The sequence below is a fragment of the Syngnathus leptorhynchus genome, chromosome 7 (genome assembly GCF_054491065.1).
Source record: "Syngnathus leptorhynchus isolate UIUO chromosome 7, UIUO_Slep, whole genome shotgun sequence".
In the NCBI taxonomy this organism is placed as follows: Eukaryota; Metazoa; Chordata; class Actinopteri; order Syngnathiformes; family Syngnathidae; genus Syngnathus; species Syngnathus leptorhynchus.
The window spans coordinates 2,182,555-2,207,125 of record NC_141201.1 but is presented as its reverse complement, the minus strand read 5'-3'; the positions used below and the strand labels follow the sequence as shown (position 1 = coordinate 2,207,125).

Here is a 24,571-nt window from a genome sequence, read left to right as displayed (position 1 = left end):
GTACGGTCAAATTGACTAGAAGTTGTGCTTACCTTTCACCCACTTTATTGATAAATCATCATTTTTTTACATCAAAATATCACGATTGTAAAATAGTGTTTGCCAATTGAAATACACGCTTTGCAACGTTTGTGTAAAGAAAATAACGTCATCATAAACGGAATATAGTTCCGTTACTGTTTCTCGAGGGTTTCTGCGTCAACAGTGACTGCAAATTTACTTTTCTAATACTTTGGTGTTTGGGATTGTCACGAACTATAATCTTGTTTTTTTGTCGATTTTTTAAACTTCCATTTCAATGTTTAGGGTCACTTACCGTGGTTAAAATAAGCAGAACTGTCGTTCGCCATTGCTTGTTTTTAACGAACTCTAGGTGTGGTAACACAATAACAAGTGCGTCACGCAGGCTATCGTTTTGTCAACGCACTTTTATCCTCAACTAAATTTGTAGATAGACGTCAAAATGTCCATATTTACACCGACAAACCAAATCCGACTGACAAATGTGGCAGTGGTGCGGATAAAGAAAGGAGGCAAGCGCTTCGAAATCGCCTGTTATAAGAATAAAGTAGTCAGCTGGCGCTCTGGAGCGTAAGTAAAGCATCAGATATTGGTTTTAAATTGTCTCACATACCTTTGTCAAGGCCTATTTTCTTAATACATCAATCTATACACTAAATATTGCTGTTTATACCCAATCTTGATGGATCCAACGGGCTGCATGTCAAACACAAAAGTTTCTCCTTTTGTGTTTTTGTCTGCAGAGAGAAAGATCTGGATGAGGTTTTGCAGACCAACTCCGTTTTCGTCAATGTCTCCAAAGGGCAGGTGGCCAAAAAGGATGACTTGTGTAAAGCTTTTGGCACAGATGACCTGACTGAAATCTGTAAACAGGTACAGTAACAATCTCCCGTCTAAGTAAATAAATAAAGCACTGATGTTTAAAAAATGTTTTCCTCTGTGTTGCGTGCAAACAGATCCTGGCCAAAGGAGAGCTCCAGGTGTCCGACAAGGAGCGGCAGAATCAGCTGGAGACCATGTTCAGAGACATCGCCACCATCGTAGCCGACAAGTGCGTCAACCCCGACACTAAGAGGCCGTACACGGTCAGCCTGATTGAGCGCGGAATGAAGGACATCCACTATTCGATCAAAGCCAACAAGAGCACCAAGCAGCAGGTGACACTGCAAACATCACAACAAAAAAAGTATGCCAATAAACGATCATGACGAGGTGACGTGATTGCATCCAATGCAGGCCCTGGATGTGATCCGGCAGCTGAAGGAGACCATGCAGATCCAGCGGGCCCACATGAGGTTGCGGCTTCTGCTGCCAGGCAAAGAGGCCAAGCGGCTCAAGGAGAAAGTCAAACCTCTCCTGCAAGTCGTGGAAAGCGAAGATTTTGAAGACAACCTCGAAATTGTGAGTCGGATGTCCCGTCAGCAGCTCCCACAATTTGTATTCAGTTTTGACATTTACATTTTTTTGTTGTCAGGTGTGTCTGGTGGATCCCGGCTGCTACAGGGAGCTGGGTGAGATGATTCGCTGCGAGACCAAAGGCAGAGGCTCGGTGGAGGTGATCAGCCTGAAGGACGTGGAGGAGGGTGATGAGAAGCTGTAGGGAATCACTTCAGCACAGATGTTGGGAACTAATTCAGTAAAAATTAAAAATTCATCTGCTCCTCTATGTTAAAAGCACATTCTTTGGGAATCTCTGCTTTGCAGCACTTTTTTTTTTTTTTTTGCACACAAATATTAAATGCAAGTGCGTATTTAATGTCACATTCTTTTCAATCAAGAGCAAGTGAAAAGTAGTTACAATGTCCACAGGTTAACAAAAAGTTTTTCATTGGTCAAGTAGGTCAAAACTGAATTTCTGTACCATAGAAAAAAAAAACTAATACATTCAGGATGTAGTATACACAAAATGAACCCATTTTTAATTCTTCATAAAAAGTCAAATTTACAAGAATAAAGTTGTAATATGTGAGTAAAACTTGAAATGTTAAAAAAAGAAAAAAAAAGTAATGAAGATATAAACTAATTGTGTCATCATGAGGAGTCTGCTCCAATGCAAATGCACATTTTCAAAATTGAAAATTTCACAGTTCAGAGTTTGAATATTGGCTCGGGGGATTGCAAAATTGGCTCACCCTTGACCAATCATGTCCAGTTTTGTTGAAAACACAAAGAGGGGGGGGGGGGTCTGGGCCCACATCAAGAAGGCACGGACCCATGTTGGTACTGGCTGTGTATGAAGTTGTTCCTGTTGATCCTGTTGAGCGGGTGCATCGTTTCCTCGGGAAGATGCGTCCCGTGACCCTCGATGGCCCGATCCGGTACCTCGGAGGCGGTGGGACACAATGTGGTGAGAAGGATCCCCCCGGCGATCATCAGCGCAAAGGCCACCCATCCAAAATAGAGTGCTGGTCCCCAGTCCCTCCTCAGGTGCACGGCGCCCGCCAGCGGCTGGCTGCTGTGCTGGCAGGTCCAGGCGATGGGAATCAGAATGAGGATCCCGGATAAAACGTACGCGGCCCCGGAGAAAACCTTCACTTGCCCCCTCTTGGGGAACCACACGGCTCCGGCCGCACCTATCAAGGTGGCGAAAGCCCCTGCGCCCACCGCCGCCATGATGAAGGCCCTCCACGTGCGGAAACTCCCAGAAAGGGAAATAAGCGTCCGGTAGAAGGAACAGTGCAGCTCCCCGTCGTGGGCTAGATCCCAGTGGTCCCATTCCAGCCACACCCCGTCCCAGTAAGCCGGTAGCGTAGCCGTGGAGTTATCCAGAGTGCCGCTCACCGTCCACAAAGCCACGCAGCGAGTCAAGATGGCGCAGAGCCACCCGGAGAAGGCCAGACCCAGGCCCGCCAGCTCCAGACGCCGGCGCATGTCGACTCGGGAACCCTAAACCGTGGGGGTGGGGCGTCCCGACCTCTGTCTGGACGGGTTTGTTATGGGAAACCAGTTGGACGGCATTAGAGAGCAGGGGAAGGCGTAGCCCGGGTGGAATTTTTTTGTTTGTTCTGACATCGTATCAAAACAATCCGACTCTCTCAGTCTGAGCCGCCTGCAGGCCGGACAAAAGTGCCTCTGTGAGCTTTTCTACTCGGACAAAAAAAGCTGATTTAAAGGAAACGTCTTGTTGTTTTTTTTTCTTCTTCACACCTGTGTACAAACGGCTTTTGTGATGTAGACCAAAAAAAAAAAAAAAACATTTCACAGTATGACAATCAATTGTATTCATTTAGTAACATTTGTTCATTTTCATTTTTTTGGTCCAATCAGATTTCAGCTTTTGTGTGTTGCCATGTCAATGTTGCTTACCTAAACATAGTTCTTGATAGCGTAGCCGCCGTTTGTGTGCGTTCTAGCCGGGGTGTAGCCGTTAGAACGTATCGCGGCCCTCGGTGGCGGCCGACTTGCGCATAAGATGCCCCCGCCGCAGAGTAGCAACCCTGACGCGACAAAGCCGATATAAATGGCCGCCCCGAGTTCCCGTTTGAGTACTTCGGGGACGCGCGGGTTATAGAAGTCTCTGATCACATTGTTAGCCGTCCAAATCACGGCCACGGCGCTGGCCGAGCCCGCCAGGCCGAAGACGAGGCCCGAACCCAACACCACCCGGGTCTTGATGCGCGGGTGGCTCAGGCACTTGGTGCAACGGGCGCCCAGGAGGAAGACCAGGAAACCCAGGCACCCCAGGACCAGGCTGATGCAGACCAGGCCGCGAGCCGCCTGGAGCTCCGGAGATAAATCCAAAAGGGCATCGTAGAGCTTGCACTGCATCTGACCCGTGTACTCGCTGACGCACGTCATCCAAAGACCCTCCCAGAACACCTGCATGACTACCAGGCGGGTCCCGATGAAGGCCGTCACCTTCCACATGGGAAGGCCGCAGATCAGCACGGCGCCAGCCAAGCCCAGCGTGGCCAGGACGATGCCGAGCTCTTGCAGGGCCATGTCGCACCTAAAACCAGAGGTGGGACGAAGTCAACTGTCAAGTGTCTTTAAATTTCAAGAAAATCCTACTTAAATATATGACGACAATAAAATAAAATTCAGAAAATTGAACTGTACTGTATTGGATTAAAAACAATGTCTCAACTTCTGGACGTTATGAACAGTCGCGGACCACAAGAGGGCGCTCTCTAACTACGCTGTAAGGAATTCTGGTGTAATATATTTTCTAAGCAAAATATATCAGTGAACTAAAAGTATCCATCTCCCTCAGACTCACATAAAAGCACAGCGGATAAAGAAGAGGGTGGGTTATTTTTGTTTTATTGTATTTTGTATTGTATACTGAATTATGTCTTTTGTGGACCAAAATGATGTCTTGCAAGGGCCCTTAGTATAAAAATCACTGCTTTAATTTGTTCCCAAAGCAGAGCGTGTCATCCAAGAGGCCGACAAACTGGTTCTTCTGGAACTGAAGTCAACAAACAACAGGCATGAGAACCAAAAGAAGCACATTTACTGTGATGACAAACACTAAAAAAACATGGGCAAGTTCTTAAAACACTGAATTAACTGTCCTTTCCGTGTCAAAATAAATACGGGGCGAGCCAAAGTAGGTTTTTTTGTTGACCTCACCCCAATGGATTCATTTTTGGGGTAAAATCACCCACTGTTGACTTTTGAAGCTTTTGACTTGACTCATCTCAAATGTAGGTTTTTGTGGGCGTGTACGAGCCCATGGAGTCGGCCTTGCTATACGCTCCCATGGACCTGTCCATCAAATAGTGCACGGATGGCGCCTCGTCCCTCTTGGGGGGGCAGCTGGCGCAGAGGAGCGCCCCTCCCAGCAGCAAAAGCCCCCCGGCCCCCCAGCCGATGTAGAGAGAAGACCCCAGCTCCCTCTTCTGGGCGTCCACCACCGTGGGGTTGTAGAAGTTCCCGATGATGATGCTGGCTGTCCAAGACACGGGGATGATGCAGAGGAACCCGGAGATGATCAGGAGAACCCCGCCGGCCACCGACGCCCTGGCTTTGGCCCTTTTATCCGGGATGAAGCTGGTACACTTGCCGCTAGCGAAGGCCACCAGAAGACCGGCGAGCCCCACGATGATGGAGACCACCACCAGGGCCCGGGCGGCTTGGAGGTCCTGGCTCAGGGCCAGCATGGAATCGTAGACCTTGCACTGCATCTGGCCCGTGCTCTGAACCACGCAGCTCATCCACAGACCCTCCCACATGGTCTGCGAGGTGACGATGCTGCTGCCGATGAAGGCGGTGACGCGCCACATGGGCGAGCCGCAGGCGATCAGAACCCCGATCCAGCCCAGGAGGGCCAAAACGCAGCCGGCCATCTGCATGCCCATGGAAGGCATGGCGGCGGTGATGCGGCGGTGATGCGGCGCCTCGGAGAGCTCGCCGAGATGATACCGGGAAGCGATCGGCTGCACCAATGCGTTGCAGACGGAGAATGGGAGGCGTGAAAGTGAAGGCCCGAACAAAAGAAGACCTGCCGTTCAAGATTCTTTGTTGATTATCAAGGGTGTTATTCTTCTTCTTCCGCACGGAGGATCGGGTTACTCGGTCCGCTCGATACTCACGACAAAAAGATACAAAGTCAACATTTGAGAGCATCGTAACTGGAAAGCAGCAATTCTGATGAAACATTTTTTGATTTCCAACTCCTCCTTGCCACGAGGAGCCATGTTAAGCTTTCAGTCGCCGCTTTGAGAGATCGAGAACACAAAATTGGACAAAGCTGAAACTTTTCAACACCATAAAAGTCACCTGACACAATTTCACACTTTAGTTGGCAGTGATTGGATTGATCTTTGATGAAGCCAACATATCTGATGAAGTCTAATTTGATGAACAAAGCCGAAAAGTGCAATCAGCTGACTGGAAACGTAATTGCATAACTTGCGCATTAACATGAGAAGAATGCCACGATGAGTCCGGGGTGTGGTCGGTCACATTATAAAATTGCAAGTCATGCTGTAAGGGGTAAGAAAAATCTGATGAAAGTCTGATTCATACAGAAACTAACCTCCAAGATTGAATTGAGCAATTTGTTTGTGTTTGTGTGGGAGCAGAACACTTCCTGGTTTACAAAACGTCATCTAAATTTCATTTTATACTTATTTGTTTATATATTTATAAATGATTTTAAAAGAAATCTGGGTTAGTGGAACAATAACCAAGTCACAAAAGTACTAAATAAATAATCACCTCCTATGAAATAAAAAAAAAAGATTGGCTTGTGGATATTTGAACACAAACGGTGTAGCAACACACGTAGACAGGTAATGAAACAATAAGTAGAAGCACACCAAAAAGTGTGTGTGTGTGTGGGGGGAACCAAAACGTAGCTCTCAGCATAAAAAAAGTTTGTTGAGTTCTTGTGTGTTTGACACAAAAGTTTCACAAAGATGTCAGTGTGGTGCAACTGGCTGAACTGGTTGAACAAACCGCATTCCGGCTCTTCTTGATGACCCACTTCAATAGTAACCGACAAAACCTAGGAATCACATTGCTAGTTTATAAAAATATATTTGGTAGTTGGGTTTTTTTGCTATGAGTGACTCCAAAATGTGTTTCGTTCTAATTCTGATCTAATTGAAAAAAAAAAACACTAACAAAACGGCATCAGGATCAGTATATGCTTTATTAAATATCAGTGACATTGGTAAAAAAAAAAAAAAAAACAGGATTATGGAATAACATTGTCCACACAAAACATTCATAAAATAATATCTGGCTGTACAAATAGCTTCGGATAATAATTGTTAGTTTCTTTTGGCACAAAATAGATCAACATTTGAGCTCGGTATTCAGGCGCTTTCCCTCAACGGTTGCTTTCCCACATCAAATATTTTGCCAAAACACAAACTTGGCAGCTATTTCGTTGTCGGAGTCCGACCGAGAGGCTTATTTACAGAAAACAAAGAATTCACATCTCATTGTTCCGTGCAGATGTTCTGACAGAAACCAATTTGTGAACTGGAGCAGAATCTTGTCTGCGAAACGGTCTTGGCTTGTACTTCAAAGTCTTTTCCTGGCCAATCCTCAGACGTAAGCCCGGCTGGTGGTTGTGGATCTGGCGCCCGAGTACTTGACGGGGTACTCGGGTCCGTCCTTGGGTGGGCAGGAGCTACACAGGAGAGCACCGCCCAAGAGGAGCAGAGCCGCCGTGCCCCAGCCGATGTAAAGCGCGGCGCCCAGCTCCCTCCTCTGCGGGTTGGTCAGGATGGGGTTGTAGAAATCCCGGATGATGGTGTTGGCCGACCAGCAGACTGGGATGAGGACCAGGACCCCTGCGCAGATGAAGACCACGCCCGCCGCCACCGCCACTTTAGCTTTGGCCGCCTTGTTATCCACAAAGTTGGTGCATTTCCCTCCGGCGATGCCCAGGATGACCCCGAAGGCCGCCACGATGATGGCGACGACCACCAGGGCTCGGGCGGCCTGGAGGTCTTGAGGAAGCGCCAGCAGGGAGTCGTAGATCTTGCACTGCATCTGGCCCGTGCTCTGCGTGACGCAGTTCATCCATAAACCCTCCCAGATGACTTGCGCCGTCACGATGTTGGCGCCGATGAAAGCCGTCACCTTCCACATGGGGAGGGCGCACACGATGATGGTTCCTAAGAAGCCGATGACGGCCAGGATGAAGCCCAGCATTTGACGGCCCAGCGACACCATCTTGACGGTCTTTGCGTTTGTTTTTTCGAGAACTAAGAGGAAGAGCTGAACGAGTCAGTTGAGCGGAAAGAATAAGCAGCCCGGAGTCTTCCGCTCGGTTTTAAGGACGGCCAACCCTACCGGGGGCGGAGTCCAGGAACCGAGTTTTACTGAAACCGGTAGCCCGTGCCATGAACCTGCCTGGCCAGATTCTTCACGGAGGGCCAAGGAGAGTTTCGACGAGATTAACATCATCGTTTCCTCTATGACTGGATGTCAATGAGGTTGCATTCTTGATTCAAACGACGCACTGACGCCCGATTGGTGGCTCGTCACCCACTTCCGGTTTCCTAAGTGACAAACCTCGGAGGTGCGGTAGTATCACGGGGGGGGGGGAGATGGCTTTGTTTTGGAAAATCAAAATGACGTCAGCAATCATGCACCAAATTTCCTTCTTTGTTATTTGATCTATATATATTAAATGTAGCTGTGGGCCAATAGTATCCCTTTAAATGATAAAGTTGATCAATATTACATTATACTTCAAAAAATAACAGATTAAAAAATACTGCTATATGAAATTGGAATGAATCAACTTTCTTTGTTTACACTTTTGAAACTGTTACACAAGCAATGTTTTCTTTTTTTTTTGTTTTATAGGGGAGCAGTGCTCCTAAGAACTGAATAACTGATGCCACAAAAGAGTTCTGGTGTTCACTCAGACATTTTATTTCACATTCAAAGATATTTACACAAAATCAACAGAACATAAGTAAAAAAAAAAAAAAAGATCATTTCACAATTGTAACGTCCAGTGCAAATGAGCATGTTGATGATGCCACAAAAAAAAAAAAAAAGGCTAAATTCAATTTTTCATAATTGTGAATGGACTCAATTTGGGTCGGGGGAAAAAAACCCCACTAAAATTGATGAAAATTGAAAGTTTTCCATAGAAATGACAAAACAAACAGTAGAATCTTGCAAATAGCTCAAATCTGCAAATAATTGACACTTATTATATAATAATGTCACATTCCAGTCTTTCCTTCGTTTCTTGGTAGAGTTTTGATCCAGTCAGATTTTGGGTCGCCCTATTTAAATGTACTGCCGCGGCTCGTATCCGGACGGCGCCACGTACGGCTTACTGGGATAATACGAGCCGCTTGGCGTGTAGGGCTGACTGGAGGTCGGCGCGTAAACCGGCGCGTACGTCGACCCATTGGCGTACGCGGCGGACCCGTACGGGGCTTGATATCCCGGGTATCCGTACGTGGGCCTCTGCGGCGGGCACGAAGTGGTGAGGATGATCCCGCCCACCAGGAGAATAGCCGTGGACCCCCAGCCAATGTAGATGGCCGCTCCGATCTCCCTCCGTTGGGTATTGATGGTCAGGGGGTTCTGGAAGTCGGTGATGGTGATGGTGGCCGACCATGTGACCGGGATGAGGACCAGCACGGCGGCCAGGATGATCAAACAGCCACCGATGATCACCACCTTGGACATGGAGGCCTCCTTCGTCAGACAGCTGGTACATTTTGCGCCAATGAAGGTGATCATAAAACCGATGAAGCCGAAGACCAGCGAGATGATGACCAGCGCCCGGGCCGCTTGCAGATCCGGGGTCAGCCTCATCACAGACTCGTTGAGCCTGCACTGCATCTGGCCCGTGCTTTGCATCACGCAGTTCATCCACAAGCCATCCCAGATGATCTGACCCGTCACGATGTTGGCGCCGATGAAGGAGGTCACCCTCCACATGGGAATGCCGGTGGTCACCGCCACCCCCACCAGCCCGATGAAGCTGATGATCTGACCAGCCGTCTCCTTGCCGATCTTCCCCATGGCCAAGAGGCTGCGTTCTGGACACGATCGAAGCTTGGAAGCGTTTGGGTGGAGAGGGGGCGGTTCCTTGCTCGCGGTGATCAGGTGAGTTCTTCTCGCCTAACCGGATTCTTCTCGTTCAGTCACGGGAGTGGCATCGAGAGAAAAAACACGCTTTCATATGCGCGCCATGGGTTTAGAACTCTGATGACGTCATATATTTATGTTTGATAGTTATTGAAGTCGGTCAAATCTTCACGCCAAATCGGTTGTGTACAGCAAAGTAGAATTTAAAATGAGAGCCAGCCTTTTAAAAGAATGACCTAGAATAAAAGTCTTGCAGACATTCTCAGCAAGAAGTTTGTCATCAAACAATCCGCACTGCCGACAGGCATCACGTGACACACAAGTTAAGTTTTGACACAAACATAATAACTTCATTCGCTTTCGCTTTACACGTCAGCCCAAAACTCCAAATCAGCGGTGACAATTCATTGATTAAACTTATTTTCTAAATCGTTCAGCTGCCTCAAAAATAATTTAGCAAGCAATTCATTGTAAAAATAAACTCAACGAACGAATTAAGAATCATGAGGAAAATAAAAGTGCACAACTGCACTTATGCAGGGGATCATTTTCTCCTACACAGTGCTTTTACGTCATCTTGTGGCATCCTGGGGTATTTCAGACATGCAAACAGCAAATTAAAATGAACTTCAAAACAATTTGATTTCGTTTCGAACTTCCAAGTCCCGTCAACCACGTTTCACACGTAATCTCTCGAAGTGGGCGCCGAGTTCACGGCCGTGAATTTGGTGACGTAGCCGGGATTCTGATAGCGTTTGGGGGGACAGTTCCAGCAAAGGAGTCCCCCGCCGATCAGGAGGAGCACAGCGGCCGCCCATCCCACGTATAAGGCCGCCCCCAACTCGTAACGCTGGGACGCGAAGACCTGAGGGTTGTAGAAATTGCTGACGATGAGGTGGGCCGACCACGACACGGGAATGATGCACAGGAGCCCGGAGACGAGGAACAGAACCCCGGCCAAGATGGCCGCCCTGGCTTTAGAGGCCTCCTCCTCCATGCAATTGGTGCACTTCCCGCCCGCGATGGCCAGCACGACCCCGAAAATCCCGGTGATGATGGAGACGATGATCATAGCCCGGGCGGCCTGCAGGTCCTGCGCCAGCGCCAGCATGGAGTCGTAGACCTTTTGTCAGAGTTCAAATGACTAATAAGATCCAGTGGAGTCGGACCAGAAACATACGATTTAGTCTAATTAGCCATTAAGCTAACTTTTAGCTAGTCACGCCCCATTCTCTCCACAAAACATGAAGCATTTTGACATCATTGTCTTAAAATAAACAAAGACAAAGATGATGCAAATGCGCTAATAAGATAAGAGCAAAAATGTTCCATCAACCTTGCACTGCATCTGTCCCGTGCTCTGCACCACGCAGTCCATCCACAGGCCCTGCCAGATGGTCTGCGCCGTGATGATATTGGCTCCCACGAAAGCCGTCACCTTCCACATGGGCAACGCGCACACCACGATGACCATCAACCAGCCCACCGCCGCCATGGAGACACCAATCATCTGAACGCCCTGAGACACCATCGTGCTTACGGCTTACGTCCGGTTCGAGAGACGAGCGGGACGACGGGGGCTTTTGTTTTTATAGTTTGTTGGAGGGGGGGAGCAGAACCGACGGCGGAGAAGCGTGTGAACGGCCAATCCCGGCCTCCTATTGGCTGTGGTGAGTTTACATGAAAATACGGGCCTAGTCACCTTCAGTGGTGCTGAGTCTGCTGACCCCCACAAACATTCCAAGGTCAGAAGGTTGCCATTCTTGTTGTCCAACTTCAGGTTAAATATGCATCAAAAATGAAATGAAATTTGAAATTAAAAATATGTGGTTGGGAATGTAGATATTTTTCCAAAGACTATTAAAACTGGTACATTTTTTATTGGTCACTGTGGCGACCACTGTCCCAGAAATGGTTACCTAACGTTTAGCAAAATTACTTATTTACACAACTTTTATGCAGTATTAGGACCATTAGAGTGTATCTTGTAAATTTACTGGTTTCGAGGTCAATTGTTTTCATCCAACTCTTTTAATAAATTGAAACTAACACCAACAGTAAAGAACAGATGATCTTCATGACAATTTATTGACAACAGAGTGTATAAGAACATGGAAATGATCAACTCAAGAGAAATGTTTTGCCCGTTTTCCAGTCGACAAGCAAGATCTGGTCGGCAGGTTACTTGGGCGCCGATGAAACACTGGACCGGCTTTAAGTGAAGTTGTTGGGAGCAGACGAGAGCGGGGACTTGGTGGGGTAGTCGTCCTTGGGCAGGCAGGTGGCGCACAGGGAGGCGCCGCCGAGGAGGGCGCCGCCTATTATGAGCAGGGCCGAAGACCCCCAGCCGATGAACAGGGCGGCCCCTAGCTTGGTCTCATGCTCGCGCCCGGAAATGATCACCATGTGGGAAAGGTCCCTGACGACGCTGTTGGCCGTCCGACACACGGGGATGAGGCACAGCACCCCCGCCAGGATGAAGAACACGCCTGAAGCTACGGAGATTTTGATCTTGGTGCCCTGGTCTCGCACACAGTTGGTGAACTTGCCGCCCGCCAGGCACAGTAGCGACGCCAGCGCGCCCAGCAAGATGGAGGCGATGATCGGGGCCCGGGCGCTCAGGAGATCCGAGCTCGGAACCAAAGTGGAGTTGAAGACCTGTCCCGTGCTCAGGATCGCGCAGACCTTCCAGATACCCTCCCAAATGGCCTCCCTCGTTACGATGAAGGGGTCGGCTAAAACCGTCACCTTCCACTGGGGCAGGGCGCACACCATGATGGTCCCTATCCAGCCCAGGACGCACAGGACGGCGCCCAGCATCTGAAAGCACGGCAAAACCATATCCAAAATCCCACGGAAGTTCGAAACCAAGTGCTCAGATGAGGCTGGAGCGCCACTTTTAAGCACTCAACACACCTGGCTGCATTCCCCCCACCCCCGGGCATGTGGCATCATGTCATGTTGAAAGAAAACAAAACAAAATTCAGCCCCTCCTTCTAGGACAGGGGTGTGAGACCATCATGGAGTTCAAAAAGTCAAATTGGGAGGGGTGAAAACACAATCCAAGAATTTGTTTGAAGTTCACATTTGGGTTCACACTCAGGATTTGATCTAGTAGGTTTCCTGGATCTTCAACAGGAACTAAACAAACTTGACGACATGCAAATTCCATACAAGAAGGAAGAAACTGAATCGCAATTGCAAACAGTTCTGTGACAGCAAAAGTGAGCCGCCCAAACTTTTCAAAACGGAATAAATATGAAAATTAAAAAAAGACTGCTGCAAAATGATCAGTTGCTCTGGTGTTGCTATTTATATTTCACAAGCATCAACAAACGACTCACAACATAACTCCCCGAATGACAAATAGCAGTTTTTTTTGGGCGGGAATGGAAAAAATAGCTCAGGCAAATTTTTTCATGCCTAAACTTGAAAACAAATATTGCTGAAATTCAACATCATGTAGCATATTGTTGATTTAAACGTGATTTCTGTACTGAACAAATCCACCAATTTTATTTTTCAGCTATTCACATCACATGACCCAATAATGTCCACACACCTATAAAGTCATAAAGTTCAATCTGACCTGTGGCTGAAACTTCAAGTCCAGTCCGGTCTACGGTTTTGTCGATGAAGACGATGTAAGCGTTCCCAAGTCCGCCCGACAACGAGTGTGCGTCCAAGAGTGCCGTCCGGGGAATCAGATTGTCCCACAAATGAATGGAGGCAGTGTCCCAGAGCCAAAAACGTGGACTACAATCCCTCCGTTTGATCCACGCTAGAATCGTTGGACATATTGAATTCCAGGAGGAATGTCCACAATTAATACTCTGAGGAAAGAAGCTTTCAGACCACCGGAGAAAGCCTTTTGTGGATTTATCCGGCTCTGTTGGAATATAAAAGTTGCGGAAAGACACAGGAATTCGGCCATTTTGTTTATTCAGCTAATCGTAAACAATTTATCAAGTCAAGTAAAAAAAAACATTTTTTTTCTGCCTCTCTGAGTCACTTTATTGTCACACTAAATATAAAAAAGGAGATTAGACCTTGTGTATTTAAAACAAGCACAAAGCTTTGCCTGCTATCCGCTTAGCTTGATGCTAACAAACAACTACTGACATGCTAACGGTTAGCATAGTCGTGGTTTTACTCAATAATTCAATAAGGATTGGATAAAAAAGAAAAAGTTGAGGAAAGGCCTTTCCATATGGTGAATTCTCTAATAATGCATTTTATTAAAACTTCATTATAATTTGATTTCATTAAAAAAAACATGGAACTGTGATTAAATGTTTGATTAAAGTTGGGTTGTCCGTTAGAAACAAGTTTGGGAAGCGGTCCGACTGGCTCCGGCTCTCACGCTAGCTTAATGTTTACAAACAGCGGCTCTGCAGGCCGCTACTGGTTCATGTCGGGAAATCTCACTTTGCACAAAATTGTTGTCAGCCTTCCATTCAATGCCAGCAGATTACAGCAATGGATGTTATGATTCACCTCGTATTTAGATTTGGATGATCTGCAGACTCTTACTTGTCTGATAACCAAAGATCCAGTTGTGCCATAAATATTTTGTGCATCTTTTCAAAATGCTGCATGGCAACCATTGGCAGCCAAAAAGGTGAAAATGACGTTTTGATTGACAGCGTCGAAAAGGGAGGGGGAATTTAAAAGTTTGACGCACGCTATTACGAAATCACCATCAATGTCCAGAAAAGTATTTATTAATATGTTTATTAATATTTTTAGTCATGACCAGTTCCCAGAGGGGTGCGCCGCTTTTGCAACTTTAAATCTACGAGCTTTGACTAAGTGGTTTGCGAGACGGCGGTGCTGGGTCTGTTCATCGTTGCCGCTCGACATTTTGATGGCGTAAAAAGTCCAAGTCAATAATCCTGTCATGACCGCTCGACATCAAAAGGTTTTGCGCGATATATTTGGAGGTCTACTTACTCCCGAGTACTTCCAATTCTGCCTTGTGACAATTCATTTCTATTGACATGTGAAGAAACAGCTGCAGACGTAGAAGGAAATGATCACTCTGATCGGTGAACCACGGTGACCTTAGTAAATGAGAAGAACCATCTTGATAACAGCTGGTTCACGTTTCACAAAGAACGAGTCATTGGAAGAAGGCCTCGGGCGAGTATTGACGTACAAATAAGTCCAGTGGCTGGTGGGAGCGGTCGAGATTGAAGGTTTGCATGAAAGTTGGGAAAAACACACAAGAACATGTATTGTTCTTTTTTTTTTTTCTTCAAAGCACTCAGATCTCATTCCAAGAGCGATTCATATGCTTTTTGAGGGAAGTCCACCCAAATCGACCCGATCAGAATCATCGACTCACATTAAATTGTCATTTTCTTCCAACAGCTTTTTATTTTTGATGTGTCTTGACTACTATTTTTTTTTTTAGTCACAATTTCATTTATGGATTTCCTCTGTCTGTCTATCTGGAAGTATTTCTCATCATTCTTCAATGCCAGCTTGACAGCACCTGGCGCTGACTCCACCTTCGAGCTGTATAAAGGAGGTCCAATCAGTTTCTCCCTCAAGAAGGACTCCGGGACCTGCAGCCGAGGGGGGGATCTCATATCACCTGCGAGACGGCGGCTCACGTACTCTTCCCCCAACGATGGCCTCTTCCGGCGTGGAGATCCTGGGCCTGACGTTAGCCGTGGCGGGCTGGCTGGGCGCGATGGTGGCGTGCGGCCTTCCCATGTGGCGGGTGGCCGCCTACGTGGGCCAGAACGTGGTGCTGTCCCAGGTGATCTGGGAGGGCCTATGGATGAACTGCTCGGTGCAGAGCACGGGCCAGATGCACTGCAAAGTCCACGACTCCATGCTGGGGCTCCCCCGGGATCTCCAAGCGGCCCGAGCCCTGGTGGTGGTCTCGGTGGCGCTGGGCGTGGTCGGCGTGGCCCTGGCGACGGCCGGGGCTCAGTGCACCGACTGCAGCCGGGACGCCGGGGGGAAACGGCGTCTGGCGGCGGCCGGGGGGCTCGTCTTGACCCTGGCTGGGGTGCTAACGCTGGCGGCCGTGTCCTGGACGGCCCACGTCATCGTATTGGGCTTCTACGACCCGCTTCTGGAGGAGACGGGCAAGCGGGACTTCGGGAACGCGCTCTACTTCGGCTGGGCCGCTTCGTGCCTGCTCATCCTAGGGGGGGCGCTGCTCTGGTGCACCTGTAGTCCCCGGAGGGACTGGAGACCCGCTCAGGTGGACTACTCGTCTGTTTCTCGCCGTGGGTACAACAGGCGAGACTACGTGTGATGAAATGTGACCGGCAGGAGGCGCCAACGAGCAGTTGTTTGAAGGACCCTGGACCTGTTTTTGTCTTTTCTAAGCCATGTTTCTTTGGTGGTGGGCGTCATGATTGGCTTTTATATTCTTTGGCACGCAAGGTTAGAAAGGTTGCTCGTCATAGATTTTTTTAGACAAACATTTTTGACGACAGTAGACAGAAAAGTAAAACAGCTGACCATGGTAGCAAAGTTATGAAATCATGTCATTATTTAGCTCTCAACTTTTGATGTTGATGATTTTTTTTTTCTCCATTAAAGTCACTTCCACTATAATAAGTGTCTCACCTGTGTCAGTTGCTATGCAGAAAGAACGCACACACCTGCTGCAGCCCCCCCCGACATGAGATATTTAGTTTCGGGGGAAACGTAGCGAGGAGACAATGGGGGTCTTGTTGTCTTCCTAACTCGGTCTAGGATAATCAGCCAAACGTGCAACAGATACCCTCACAAAGACTTCATTGATCACCTGGCCCCTGCTAATCTCCAATGACAAAAATGGGTAAAATAAAACTCATTTCGTCCATAACAATTTAAAACTAAATAATCTACTAAATCGAATCTAATAATCTCTAAATAATGCAATCACCATTTGATATTTAATTCTTTATTTTTTCTCCATGTATTTTTTTTAAGAAACAGAAGCAAACTATTATTCTGTATATCAATAAGAAATATCAGATGAATGATACTTTTAGGCTCATGCATGAATGAATCTTTTGAAAATTTTTGAATTCAACACACTATTGAGTGACCTATTTAATGCACTCTAAACAAACAAAAGTGCCCTACTGACTGTTTTTTTGGAGTCGTTGTTTTGCAAGCTAAACATGTTTTTTTTCTTCCACTATGAGTTATCAAATCGAGAATAGTTTATCAGTCTTACCAGGAAGAATGAAAAATATATCTTCACATACTTTGTATCAAAACAAAATAATGAAAAATACTTTGTATCAGAACAAAGCCAAGTGATGCATAAAATAACCCAAAGGCAAATAAACCTTTCAAAACACCATGACCTTCAAAAGGACACTGATAAGACCCCCTGCTCCCCCCTCCCCCTCCCACCACCCGGCACCAATGTAATTGTCTATTTACGTCCTAAAAAAAATTGCAAAACTCCTTCATTCCTCCAAGATGATGCCAACTGCGTAGTCACTACATTAGAAACTTCCAAGGTGGAGTCGCTCGTGTTAGCCCGTACGTGTTTCTTTTAGCGAAGGAAGGGGAAGTCAGGGCGTCAGATAAACACTGGTGCTGATATTCACTTTCAATCATTCATCGGCAGGTTCTTGACCACCTCTGTTACTCTTTAACCGGTCCAGTTCTGAGATAGCCACTTTGTGTGTACTCGGGAGGGGGTTGAATGATTAAGCCGAGTTTTTTTTTTTTTTTTTAGATGCTCCACCACCCAGAAGGAGACAGTTTGAATTTTGATTCTTGCTGAGGATCATAGTTTTTGGTGACATGCCTTCGGCTGGATTGGAGATACTCGGGGTGGCTCTGGCCGTGTTGGGATGGATCCTGGCCCTGACGTCGTGCATCCTTCCCATGTGGAGGGTGACGGCCTTCATCGGCAGCAATATCGTGACGGCCCAGATCACCTGGGAAGGCCTGTGGATGACCTGCGTGGTGCAGAGCACGGGCCAGATGCAGTGTAAGATCTACGACTCCATGTTGGCCCTCAGCGGCGATCTACAGGCCGCCCGGGCTCTCACCGTCATCTCCATCGTGGTGGGCCTGGTGGGCATCCTGCTGGCCATGACGGGAGCAAAGTGCACCAACTGCGTGGAGGAGGAGCGGGCCAAAGCCCGGGTGATGATCGTAGCCGGGGCGGCGTTCATCCTGGCGTCGCTGACGCAGCTCATCCCGGTGTCGTGGTCGGCCAACGCCATCATCGCCGAGTTCTACAACCCCGTGGTCCTCAGCGCACAGAAGAGAGAGATGGGCACGGCTCTTTACGCCGGCTGGGCCGCCGCCGCCTTCTTGCTCCTCGGCGGGTGCATCCTGTGCTCCAGCTGCCCATCTAGGCCCGAGAAGAGGTACGGGCCCCCGGGAAAGATGGGATACCCGCCCAGCAGATCCATCCCGGCGAGTGGCTACGAGCAGAGGAACTACGTCTGATGCGGCTTTCGATGGACGCTTCTGAACTTTTGACTTTTTCTTGCACGAAAAATGTTATTATTATAAACTCAATTTAGAAATTAAAATGTACACAACTATTATTTTGTATTAAAGTTTGGATGCGTGAATGCCTGAATGGTCATTTTAGGATCTTTTACAATGTAAAAAAAAAAAGAATCTCAACAATGTGTCTGACTATTTCTCGCTCCATTTTGAGACAACGAAACCTTTCCAACTTTGTGGTAACAATTCGCCGAAGACTATTTTCTAACTTGACTCGACCCACATCCTCCACCACTTCTCTTAAGATAGAAATTTTCTTCCGGAATGCAAACGACCTCGTTCATTCCAACCGTGGGGGGGGGGATCCTCAGAAGATCTTCTCACAGCAACCATCTACCTGCCTGTTTGCTCCCAGATAACAAAAACGGCCGTCTACTTTGTCAGCCCGTGACACAAAGGACTTGCTTCATGGTGGAGAGAAAGGGAAGGGGGTGAGGGGAGGACAGAAGGCAGTTAGTGGAAAGGGGAGTGGGGGGGGGGGGGGCGCCATTTCTAGAGAGACGCTCATTCCGCCAAAGAATTCCAAGGGCATCCCGCAGACAGACGGTGATTAAAGGCCATCCAGCAAGTTGGGGAAAGTTCCAGAGTCCAACCGCCATTGTGTGTGCGCCTTGAAAATAAACAGCAACTCCCGCCGTATTCATTCCGACCCAAACTTCTGTAAATATCTTCAACGCTTGTCTGACATTTGTTCTCTAAATCCAAAGGCAAATTGAAAGTCAAACTTCTTTTCTTTCTTCTTCATCGCCAACCAATCAAAAGGCCTGGTGGTGACTCAGGTGGGCTTTGGTGGTTGATTTAGGATAATATTGACTCAATCTGAGTCGGGACACCTGCACTTTGTGGGGAGAGTCAGATGAAGACCCTTGGAAGTTAGAGGACCGTCCGAAATGTTCTTAGCCGAGGTGATAAAAGGCCCCATTGTGAAAGCCGAGAGCCCAGTCTCTTCTTCTCCCCGTCTTCCCCCCCCCTCCTCCTCCTCTTTGCAGTGAGGTCAGCTCCTCCAAGGACTCCTCCCATCCACCTGACCCGACTTTATAAAGCAAAGTGCTCCCGTCTTGGCTCCGCACACACACACACACATACACACACAAACACACCGGGCGCCGACTTCCTCAAGAGTTTGGTGGAAGAGCTCGCAGGATGTCCGTGGGTTTGGAGTTGCTGGGCATCTCCCTTTGCATCCTGGGATGGATCATCGGCATCGTGGCCTGCGCCCTGCCCATGTGGAGGGTGACGGCCTTCATCGGCAGCAACATCGTGACGGCGCAGACCATCTGGGAAGGCCTGTGGATGACCTGCGTGGTGCAGAGCACGGGCCAGATGCAGTGTAAGGTCTACGACTCCATGCTGGCCTTGAGCCAAGACCTCCAGGCCGCCCGCGCCCTCACCGTCATTTCCATCCTGCTGGCCATCATGGCCGTGTTGATCAGCATCACCGGCGCCAAGTGCACCAACTGCATCGAGGAGGAAGCCTCCAAAGCCAAGGTGATGATCGTTTCCGGCATCTTCTTCATCGTGTCGGGCGTCATGCAGCTCATCCCCGTCTCCTGGACGGCCAACACCATCATTCGGGATTTCTACAACCCGCTGCTGACCGATGCCCAGAGGCGGGAACTGGGCGCCGCGCTCTACATCGGATGGGCGGCCGCCGCACTCCTGATCCTGGGCGGCGGACTGCTCTGCTGCTCCTGCCCGCCCAGGGAGGCCCGCTACAGCAATTCCCGAATGGCGTACTCGGCCACCCGCTCGGCGGGGGGCCAGGCGATGGAGAGGAAAGACTACGTGTGACCGAGGACGGACGGGGGACACCGAGACTGGAAGGCCGTCCCGGCCGGAGCGGAGGACGATTAAAAAAAAAAAAAATCATATAATTGTCACGTGATTTGTGTACTTTTTTTTTCCCTAACTGTAAGTCTCACGAGTGACTTGCTTAATACTCACTAATGTTTCACAAAGTCTTCTCAGACAAAATTAGAAAAATCTCGCCAACATTGAAAAGAAATTGAAATTCAATCTGAGCAAGAAGTAGATTTACTTACATAATGCAGGAACGGAATGAGTTAAAAACAAATAATAATAAATTATTGACATTTATAGCGACGTTGTTTGTTAGCAGAGCAAGCAAGTCTGCCAATTTCAACATTTTAGCAAAATTTGTTGTTTTGAACATTTTTCACTATGATGGATGACTATGTCATTGTTTTGTATTTGTCGCTGGAATCTAACATTCAGTTTTGTAAGCATCAATTTGAAGTTCTCAGAGAACTGGCACATGTTTTTTGTTGTTGTTGTTTTTTTTAGCCTGCCATCAATTTTGAATCTCTACTAACCTAACAAATATGTTTTGTAAACTTTGAGGACAACTTGGTGACTTTGGTACATTGTTTCACAACTTTTATTGAGCTGAGGCGTAAATTTTGCATTTGAAAATTCTCTCGGCTCATTTCCAAACCAAAAAACATTCGGATGGCTCATCGTACCTTCTGCCAAGTAGTGGAAGAGTATTTCATCGTTCTGTCTGTCACTATACATCACCGACAAAGATAGATGGCCAAAAACATTCTTGCCATGTTCGCCTCCAAAGACAAATTGCAGAGAATATTGCTCAATATTGTGATCCAGACGCAATAAATTACCCGCAATGTGTTCCGAGATAACTTGAAATAATTCAGCGGGGTTATCAGCAAGTATACGGCGATAAGAGCGTGATTAATCGAATCACGTGACACACGTACGCTGACGTCAACACTACCGACGTTGTTCAACATGCAACTTTTCTGTGCTTGTATCTTCTGACAATAAACACTCTCATGTTTGAATTAAGGTGATCTTTTTTTTTTTTTTTCGTTTTGGGCGCGCTCGCGGAGACCTTTAGTTTTATGTGGCGATAAATTATGAGGCTCCTACACAAACAAAGCGCTCCATTCACCAGAGGCCCTCTTGTTTGCGTTGAACTTTCTTAGTCACCATTTCAGCTTGAGACAGCTCAACGAGTGTCCCTAATAAAATGGCCTGTGAGTATAAATGTAGTTCTAGCCAGTATGTCACACCCGGCAGGTGGCAGGATTCTAAAATATTGATGAACGATTGATAAGACGAGGTGCGTCGAGTTACGGCCGTGTATCGGTGTCGCCGCCGACAAAGACTCGGTGTGACGTAGCCGCTGTAATTAAAGCGGCTCCGATGACGTCAGCCGAGAAAAACATCCAAGTAACGAGAAGATTCCATTTCTGGAGAAATTTGTGCCCATATTAAATCAGGCCAATGTTGCCTTGGTGTGTTTGTGATCCTCTAACTTGAGTCAGGCCCTCAGGCTTGTTTAACCTGAGGTAATCATTGACCCATTATCGCCCAAAAAAATAAAATACAATTAATTCCCGAGGGATTTCCACAGTACAAATCAATTACACTCAAGTATTACATTTGTTGCGGATTCATGTAAATGAAATCTGACCCGTTTGTATATACAAACAGTGAGTGTATGCCTTCTAGTTTTTTTTTTTTAGATGAGGGTCTGGTCGTGTTCGGCTGGCTTTGGCTAAAGGAGGCTGCTGACAAGTGGTCACATGACCGAAACCGGGGAATGTGGAGAGCTGAGAGGTTGCCTGGCACCTGAAGTTGGAATGAAAAGGAAGCCCCCCTTCCCTTCCCCCAATCCAACTGCCTGGAAATACACAAGCACACTGTGTCTTCTCATGCATGGAGATGCAATCAATGTGCTCATCTGCAAACAGCAAGGAGAGTAAAGTATTCCGTTGGAGCAATTTGTTATTTGAGCATGTAGTGAAACCAATATTCATTTGGAACTTCTGCAGGTGGCACCGTTGCCATATGTCCATACTGAAGGCCCAAGAACAAAATGCAGGGCCCACGAAGGCTCTTTGCAAAATATGTCCGACAGTCTGCAGCAACTTGAATTCAGTTATGGACATAACATGGACAATTAACAGAAATAGGTAGCTCGAGTGCTGACAAAAAAAAAAGGGAGGATAGAACGGTGTGTTGACTTAGTTGGGTCAGATTGTACTGACGTTGGTAGTTGTGTGTATGCGTGTGTGTGTCTGGGCGTGTCTGAGTGTGTTGTGCTGGAACGTTAGGCCCATTAGCTCAGCACTAAAGAAGCAGATGTGAGTTCATGCTTGCTGATAAAAGTTCAGGAAAGATGAAAAGAGGCAAAAAAAATCCCTCCCTTAAATTCCAGAAGCCAACACAGATAGCAGGCCAGCGCCGAGACATTCGGGTGGGAACGGAAGCTGGTAACTGGAAAAAAAAAAAAAAAAAAAAAGAAACCCAGCACCTCTGTGACCTTATAAAGTAGCCACAGGTGTTGTACAACGCAGATTGAGGCACAACAGAACTATACTGCCCTCTAGGGGTCAAAAATATATCTGCAATAGACCCAGCACACGTGAAGGAAAGTTAGTTTTAATTTCATTTTTGTTATGACACTTAAATGGGTTCAACAAAAAGTATTTGCAGGAAAAAAAGAAACCTAAAAAAAAACAAAAACATACACATTGAGAACAGTCCCCTGATAACATCTGTAATTGTGCAAATCAATGTGATCCACGTTTTTATTCAAGAGCAAAACAACAACAACAAAATGGTGGCATCACAGCTTTTCCTCGCCGTCGCTGAGAGTGTAGAAATACGCCGCGTCGTCCTCCTCGTAGATGATGGCTACGGTCTCGCCGGTGTCGCACACGCTGGCGCTGTTCTGGATGTACGCCTGAACGTGTCAGAACATAAAAGATGTTAGGGATAGATATTTGAGAAAAAATCGGATTGTCCTCACCCTCTCCAGGAGCTGCAGTCGCTCTTCAGTCATGAGGTTTTTCTGCCTCAGCTGACTGACGGCGTTCTCCAGGCCCAGTAGTTTGTCCAGGTGGTGCCGGTGCTTCTGCTGCAAGACCTTCACTTTCTTCTGTAGCTCGGCCACGACGACCTCCAGCTGCTCCTTGCTCAGCCGATGCTTGTGGTAGCTGTCCCGTCAGTCGGCGTAATCAGGATGTGCGTGTTCATTCGTGTCTGAGAGTCACACAAAAAACATCTCACCAGTGCTCCTCCAGTTGATGGTCCCAATTGTCCGCCTCGTCATCGTCGTCATCCTGTTGGTCGGAGCTTCCCTCGAGTTGGAGCGGCGGTGACGACGGCCGGGCGGCGTGTTTGGACACGATGGGCAACGTGGACGCGATGGGCTCGGCGCTCAGAGCGGATGACAGCACCGTGTTCGAGGAGACCAGCAGGTGGCCGGGAAGTACCTTGGGTGTGGACTCCAAGTAGGCGATGACCTGACTTTGGCACAGCTCTTCGACGGACACCTCTTGGAACGTAAGTCTATGGGCGGGGTTGAAAAAGGCGCCCGCTAGCTCTCCTTGGCAATCGGCTGGTAGCAGAACTATCTCGCCGTCGTTGTGCCCAACCACCGGTTGCATGGTCGATAGCGTAGGTAGGTAAGAGAGGTTTGCGGCCGGGTTCGGTTCCTCTGCCTCCCTGTGAAGCACTTTGGCTTTCTTCTCATTGTCATCCATCAATTTGCGTTTCTACAAAGATGCGGAAAGCAAAAAAGTCACAAAAGGTGGGCGGGACAAGATATGAAAAGTCTTTTCCAGGACTTTGTTGTGTTACCTCCAACCTCTGGAAAATGGTGGGCACGGCGTTGGTCTCCAAATATCGAATCCCCCAGCGTACCTTGAAGCACGATGACTCAAAGTGCTCGTGGCAAATGTACTGGTGTCGAGACGGGGTCCAGTTGTCCCGCCCGATGTTTCTCAGCCACAGCTGCAGCCGCTCGGGATCCTGCAGCGGGAACCTGGGAGGACCAAGTTCATATAAAATAGGTGGATTCCGATTTTAAATGGATTTAGAAATGGAACACAGGTTCAATATGGAAGTGGATTACAAATGTTAACACAACCATGATGAAGAACCACCATGAAATCAGTCAATTAGAAATTCAAGTGGCACATGTATGGGAAAGAGTAGAGTTGATTCCATTTTTACAAAAAAAGTTGTACATGGGTTCGAAATCCGTGGCCACTTTGTTCGGGTATCCTCGAGAAGTAACACGTCACGTCATGTATGAATAAACAAAAAATGACTCCGCTGTCAAAGGTCAAAAAGCAGCACACGTCTTCAAGTGGATTTTCCAATTAAAACCCATTCATGTTTTGCTTAGCAATAAATGTGTGAAACAGAAATTTAATCGTAGTTTAAAGTTAATCCAACCAAAAACAAGAGACACGCGGTCACCCGGGACGACCGAAATGGCTTCACGTCAAACGACGCTTATCCAAGCTGTCTTACTTGTAAAAGCTTTTTCGATCGCTACCGCTCGTTGAATCATTCTTACAGTTTGGCACCGAACAATATTTGGGCATGTTGGGCCTACTCGTCGTTGTCGACGTCGGGTCACTTCATATGCGCGTCCAGGGGAATTGAAAACAAGGTGAAACTCGTGCACTGTTGACAACGCGGTGCGCACCTGACGTCATATCGGAGTGTCCAGATAGGCTGCTCAATGACGTCATAGACA

General features: G+C 47.5%; 12 protein-coding genes across 12 annotated transcripts; 4 read left to right on the top strand and 8 right to left on the bottom strand.

Moving 5' to 3' along the window:
• Window positions 1-110: 110 nt before the first annotated feature.
• On the bottom strand, window positions 111-3,042 carry LOC147054063 (claudin-4-like). The gene has a single exon (XM_085917301.1). The coding sequence runs from the start codon at window positions 2,890-2,892 to the stop codon at window positions 2,218-2,220; it is 675 nt and encodes a 224-aa protein (XP_085773427.1). The 5' UTR covers window positions 2,893-3,042; the 3' UTR covers window positions 111-2,217.
• sbds (SBDS ribosome maturation factor) lies at window positions 170-2,003 on the top strand. The gene is made up of 5 exons (XM_085917300.1): window positions 170-591; window positions 765-894; window positions 978-1,178; window positions 1,258-1,422; window positions 1,496-2,003. Exons 1-5 carry the CDS (start codon window positions 464-466, stop codon window positions 1,619-1,621), a joined length of 750 nt encoding a protein of 249 aa, XP_085773426.1. The 5' UTR covers window positions 170-463; the 3' UTR covers window positions 1,622-2,003.
• Window positions 3,043-3,224: 182 nt separating the features above from the next.
• On the bottom strand, window positions 3,225-4,032 carry LOC147054062 (claudin-4-like). Its single transcript, XM_085917302.1, has one exon. The coding sequence runs from the start codon at window positions 3,961-3,963 to the stop codon at window positions 3,328-3,330; it is 636 nt and encodes a 211-aa protein (XP_085773428.1). The 5' UTR covers window positions 3,964-4,032; the 3' UTR covers window positions 3,225-3,327.
• A 235-nt stretch (window positions 4,033-4,267) lies between these two features.
• LOC147054061 (claudin-4-like) lies at window positions 4,268-5,721 on the bottom strand. Its single transcript, XM_085916321.1, has one exon. The coding sequence runs from the start codon at window positions 5,331-5,333 to the stop codon at window positions 4,665-4,667; it is 669 nt and encodes a 222-aa protein (XP_085772447.1). The 5' UTR covers window positions 5,334-5,721; the 3' UTR covers window positions 4,268-4,664.
• An 882-nt stretch (window positions 5,722-6,603) lies between these two features.
• LOC147054060 (claudin-4-like) lies at window positions 6,604-7,737 on the bottom strand. Its single transcript, XM_085916323.1, has one exon. The coding sequence runs from the start codon at window positions 7,654-7,656 to the stop codon at window positions 7,024-7,026; it is 633 nt and encodes a 210-aa protein (XP_085772449.1). The 5' UTR covers window positions 7,657-7,737; the 3' UTR covers window positions 6,604-7,023.
• A 603-nt stretch (window positions 7,738-8,340) lies between these two features.
• On the bottom strand, window positions 8,341-9,621 carry cldnf (claudin f). Its single transcript, XM_085916320.1, has one exon. It carries the CDS (start codon window positions 9,475-9,477, stop codon window positions 8,731-8,733), a length of 747 nt encoding a protein of 248 aa, XP_085772446.1. The 5' UTR covers window positions 9,478-9,621; the 3' UTR covers window positions 8,341-8,730.
• A 30-nt stretch (window positions 9,622-9,651) lies between these two features.
• LOC147054058 (claudin-4-like) lies at window positions 9,652-11,088 on the bottom strand. Its single transcript, XM_085916322.1, has 2 exons — window positions 10,880-11,088; window positions 9,652-10,666 (listed from the first exon to the last, which is right to left on the bottom strand). Exons 1-2 carry the CDS (start codon window positions 11,072-11,074, stop codon window positions 10,223-10,225), a joined length of 639 nt encoding a protein of 212 aa, XP_085772448.1. The 5' UTR covers window positions 11,075-11,088; the 3' UTR covers window positions 9,652-10,222.
• Window positions 11,089-11,607: 519 nt separating this feature from the next.
• LOC147054057 (claudin-4-like) lies at window positions 11,608-12,473 on the bottom strand. The gene has a single exon (XM_085916244.1). It carries the CDS (start codon window positions 12,382-12,384, stop codon window positions 11,758-11,760), a length of 627 nt encoding a protein of 208 aa, XP_085772370.1. The 5' UTR covers window positions 12,385-12,473; the 3' UTR covers window positions 11,608-11,757.
• A 2,690-nt stretch (window positions 12,474-15,163) lies between these two features.
• On the top strand, window positions 15,164-15,900 carry LOC147054056 (claudin-9-like). The gene has a single exon (XM_085916965.1). It carries the CDS (start codon window positions 15,179-15,181, stop codon window positions 15,815-15,817), a length of 639 nt encoding a protein of 212 aa, XP_085773091.1. The 5' UTR covers window positions 15,164-15,178; the 3' UTR covers window positions 15,818-15,900.
• Window positions 15,901-17,010: 1,110 nt separating this feature from the next.
• On the top strand, window positions 17,011-18,098 carry LOC147054055 (claudin-4-like). Its single transcript, XM_085916963.1, has one exon. The coding sequence runs from the start codon at window positions 17,314-17,316 to the stop codon at window positions 17,968-17,970; it is 657 nt and encodes a 218-aa protein (XP_085773089.1). The 5' UTR covers window positions 17,011-17,313; the 3' UTR covers window positions 17,971-18,098.
• A 988-nt stretch (window positions 18,099-19,086) lies between these two features.
• On the top strand, window positions 19,087-20,855 carry LOC147054054 (claudin-3-like). Its single transcript, XM_085916964.1, has one exon. The coding sequence runs from the start codon at window positions 19,177-19,179 to the stop codon at window positions 19,822-19,824; it is 648 nt and encodes a 215-aa protein (XP_085773090.1). The 5' UTR covers window positions 19,087-19,176; the 3' UTR covers window positions 19,825-20,855.
• Window positions 20,856-22,445: 1,590 nt separating this feature from the next.
• On the bottom strand, window positions 22,446-24,553 carry LOC147054053 (THAP domain-containing protein 5-like). Its single transcript, XM_085916837.1, has 5 exons — window positions 24,343-24,553; window positions 23,665-23,848; window positions 23,092-23,579; window positions 22,832-23,018; window positions 22,446-22,765 (listed from the first exon to the last, which is right to left on the bottom strand). The coding sequence occupies exons 1-5, from the start codon at window positions 24,414-24,416 to the stop codon at window positions 22,649-22,651; spliced, it is 1,050 nt and encodes a 349-aa protein (XP_085772963.1). The 5' UTR covers window positions 24,417-24,553; the 3' UTR covers window positions 22,446-22,648.
• Window positions 24,554-24,571: the final 18 nt, after the last annotated feature.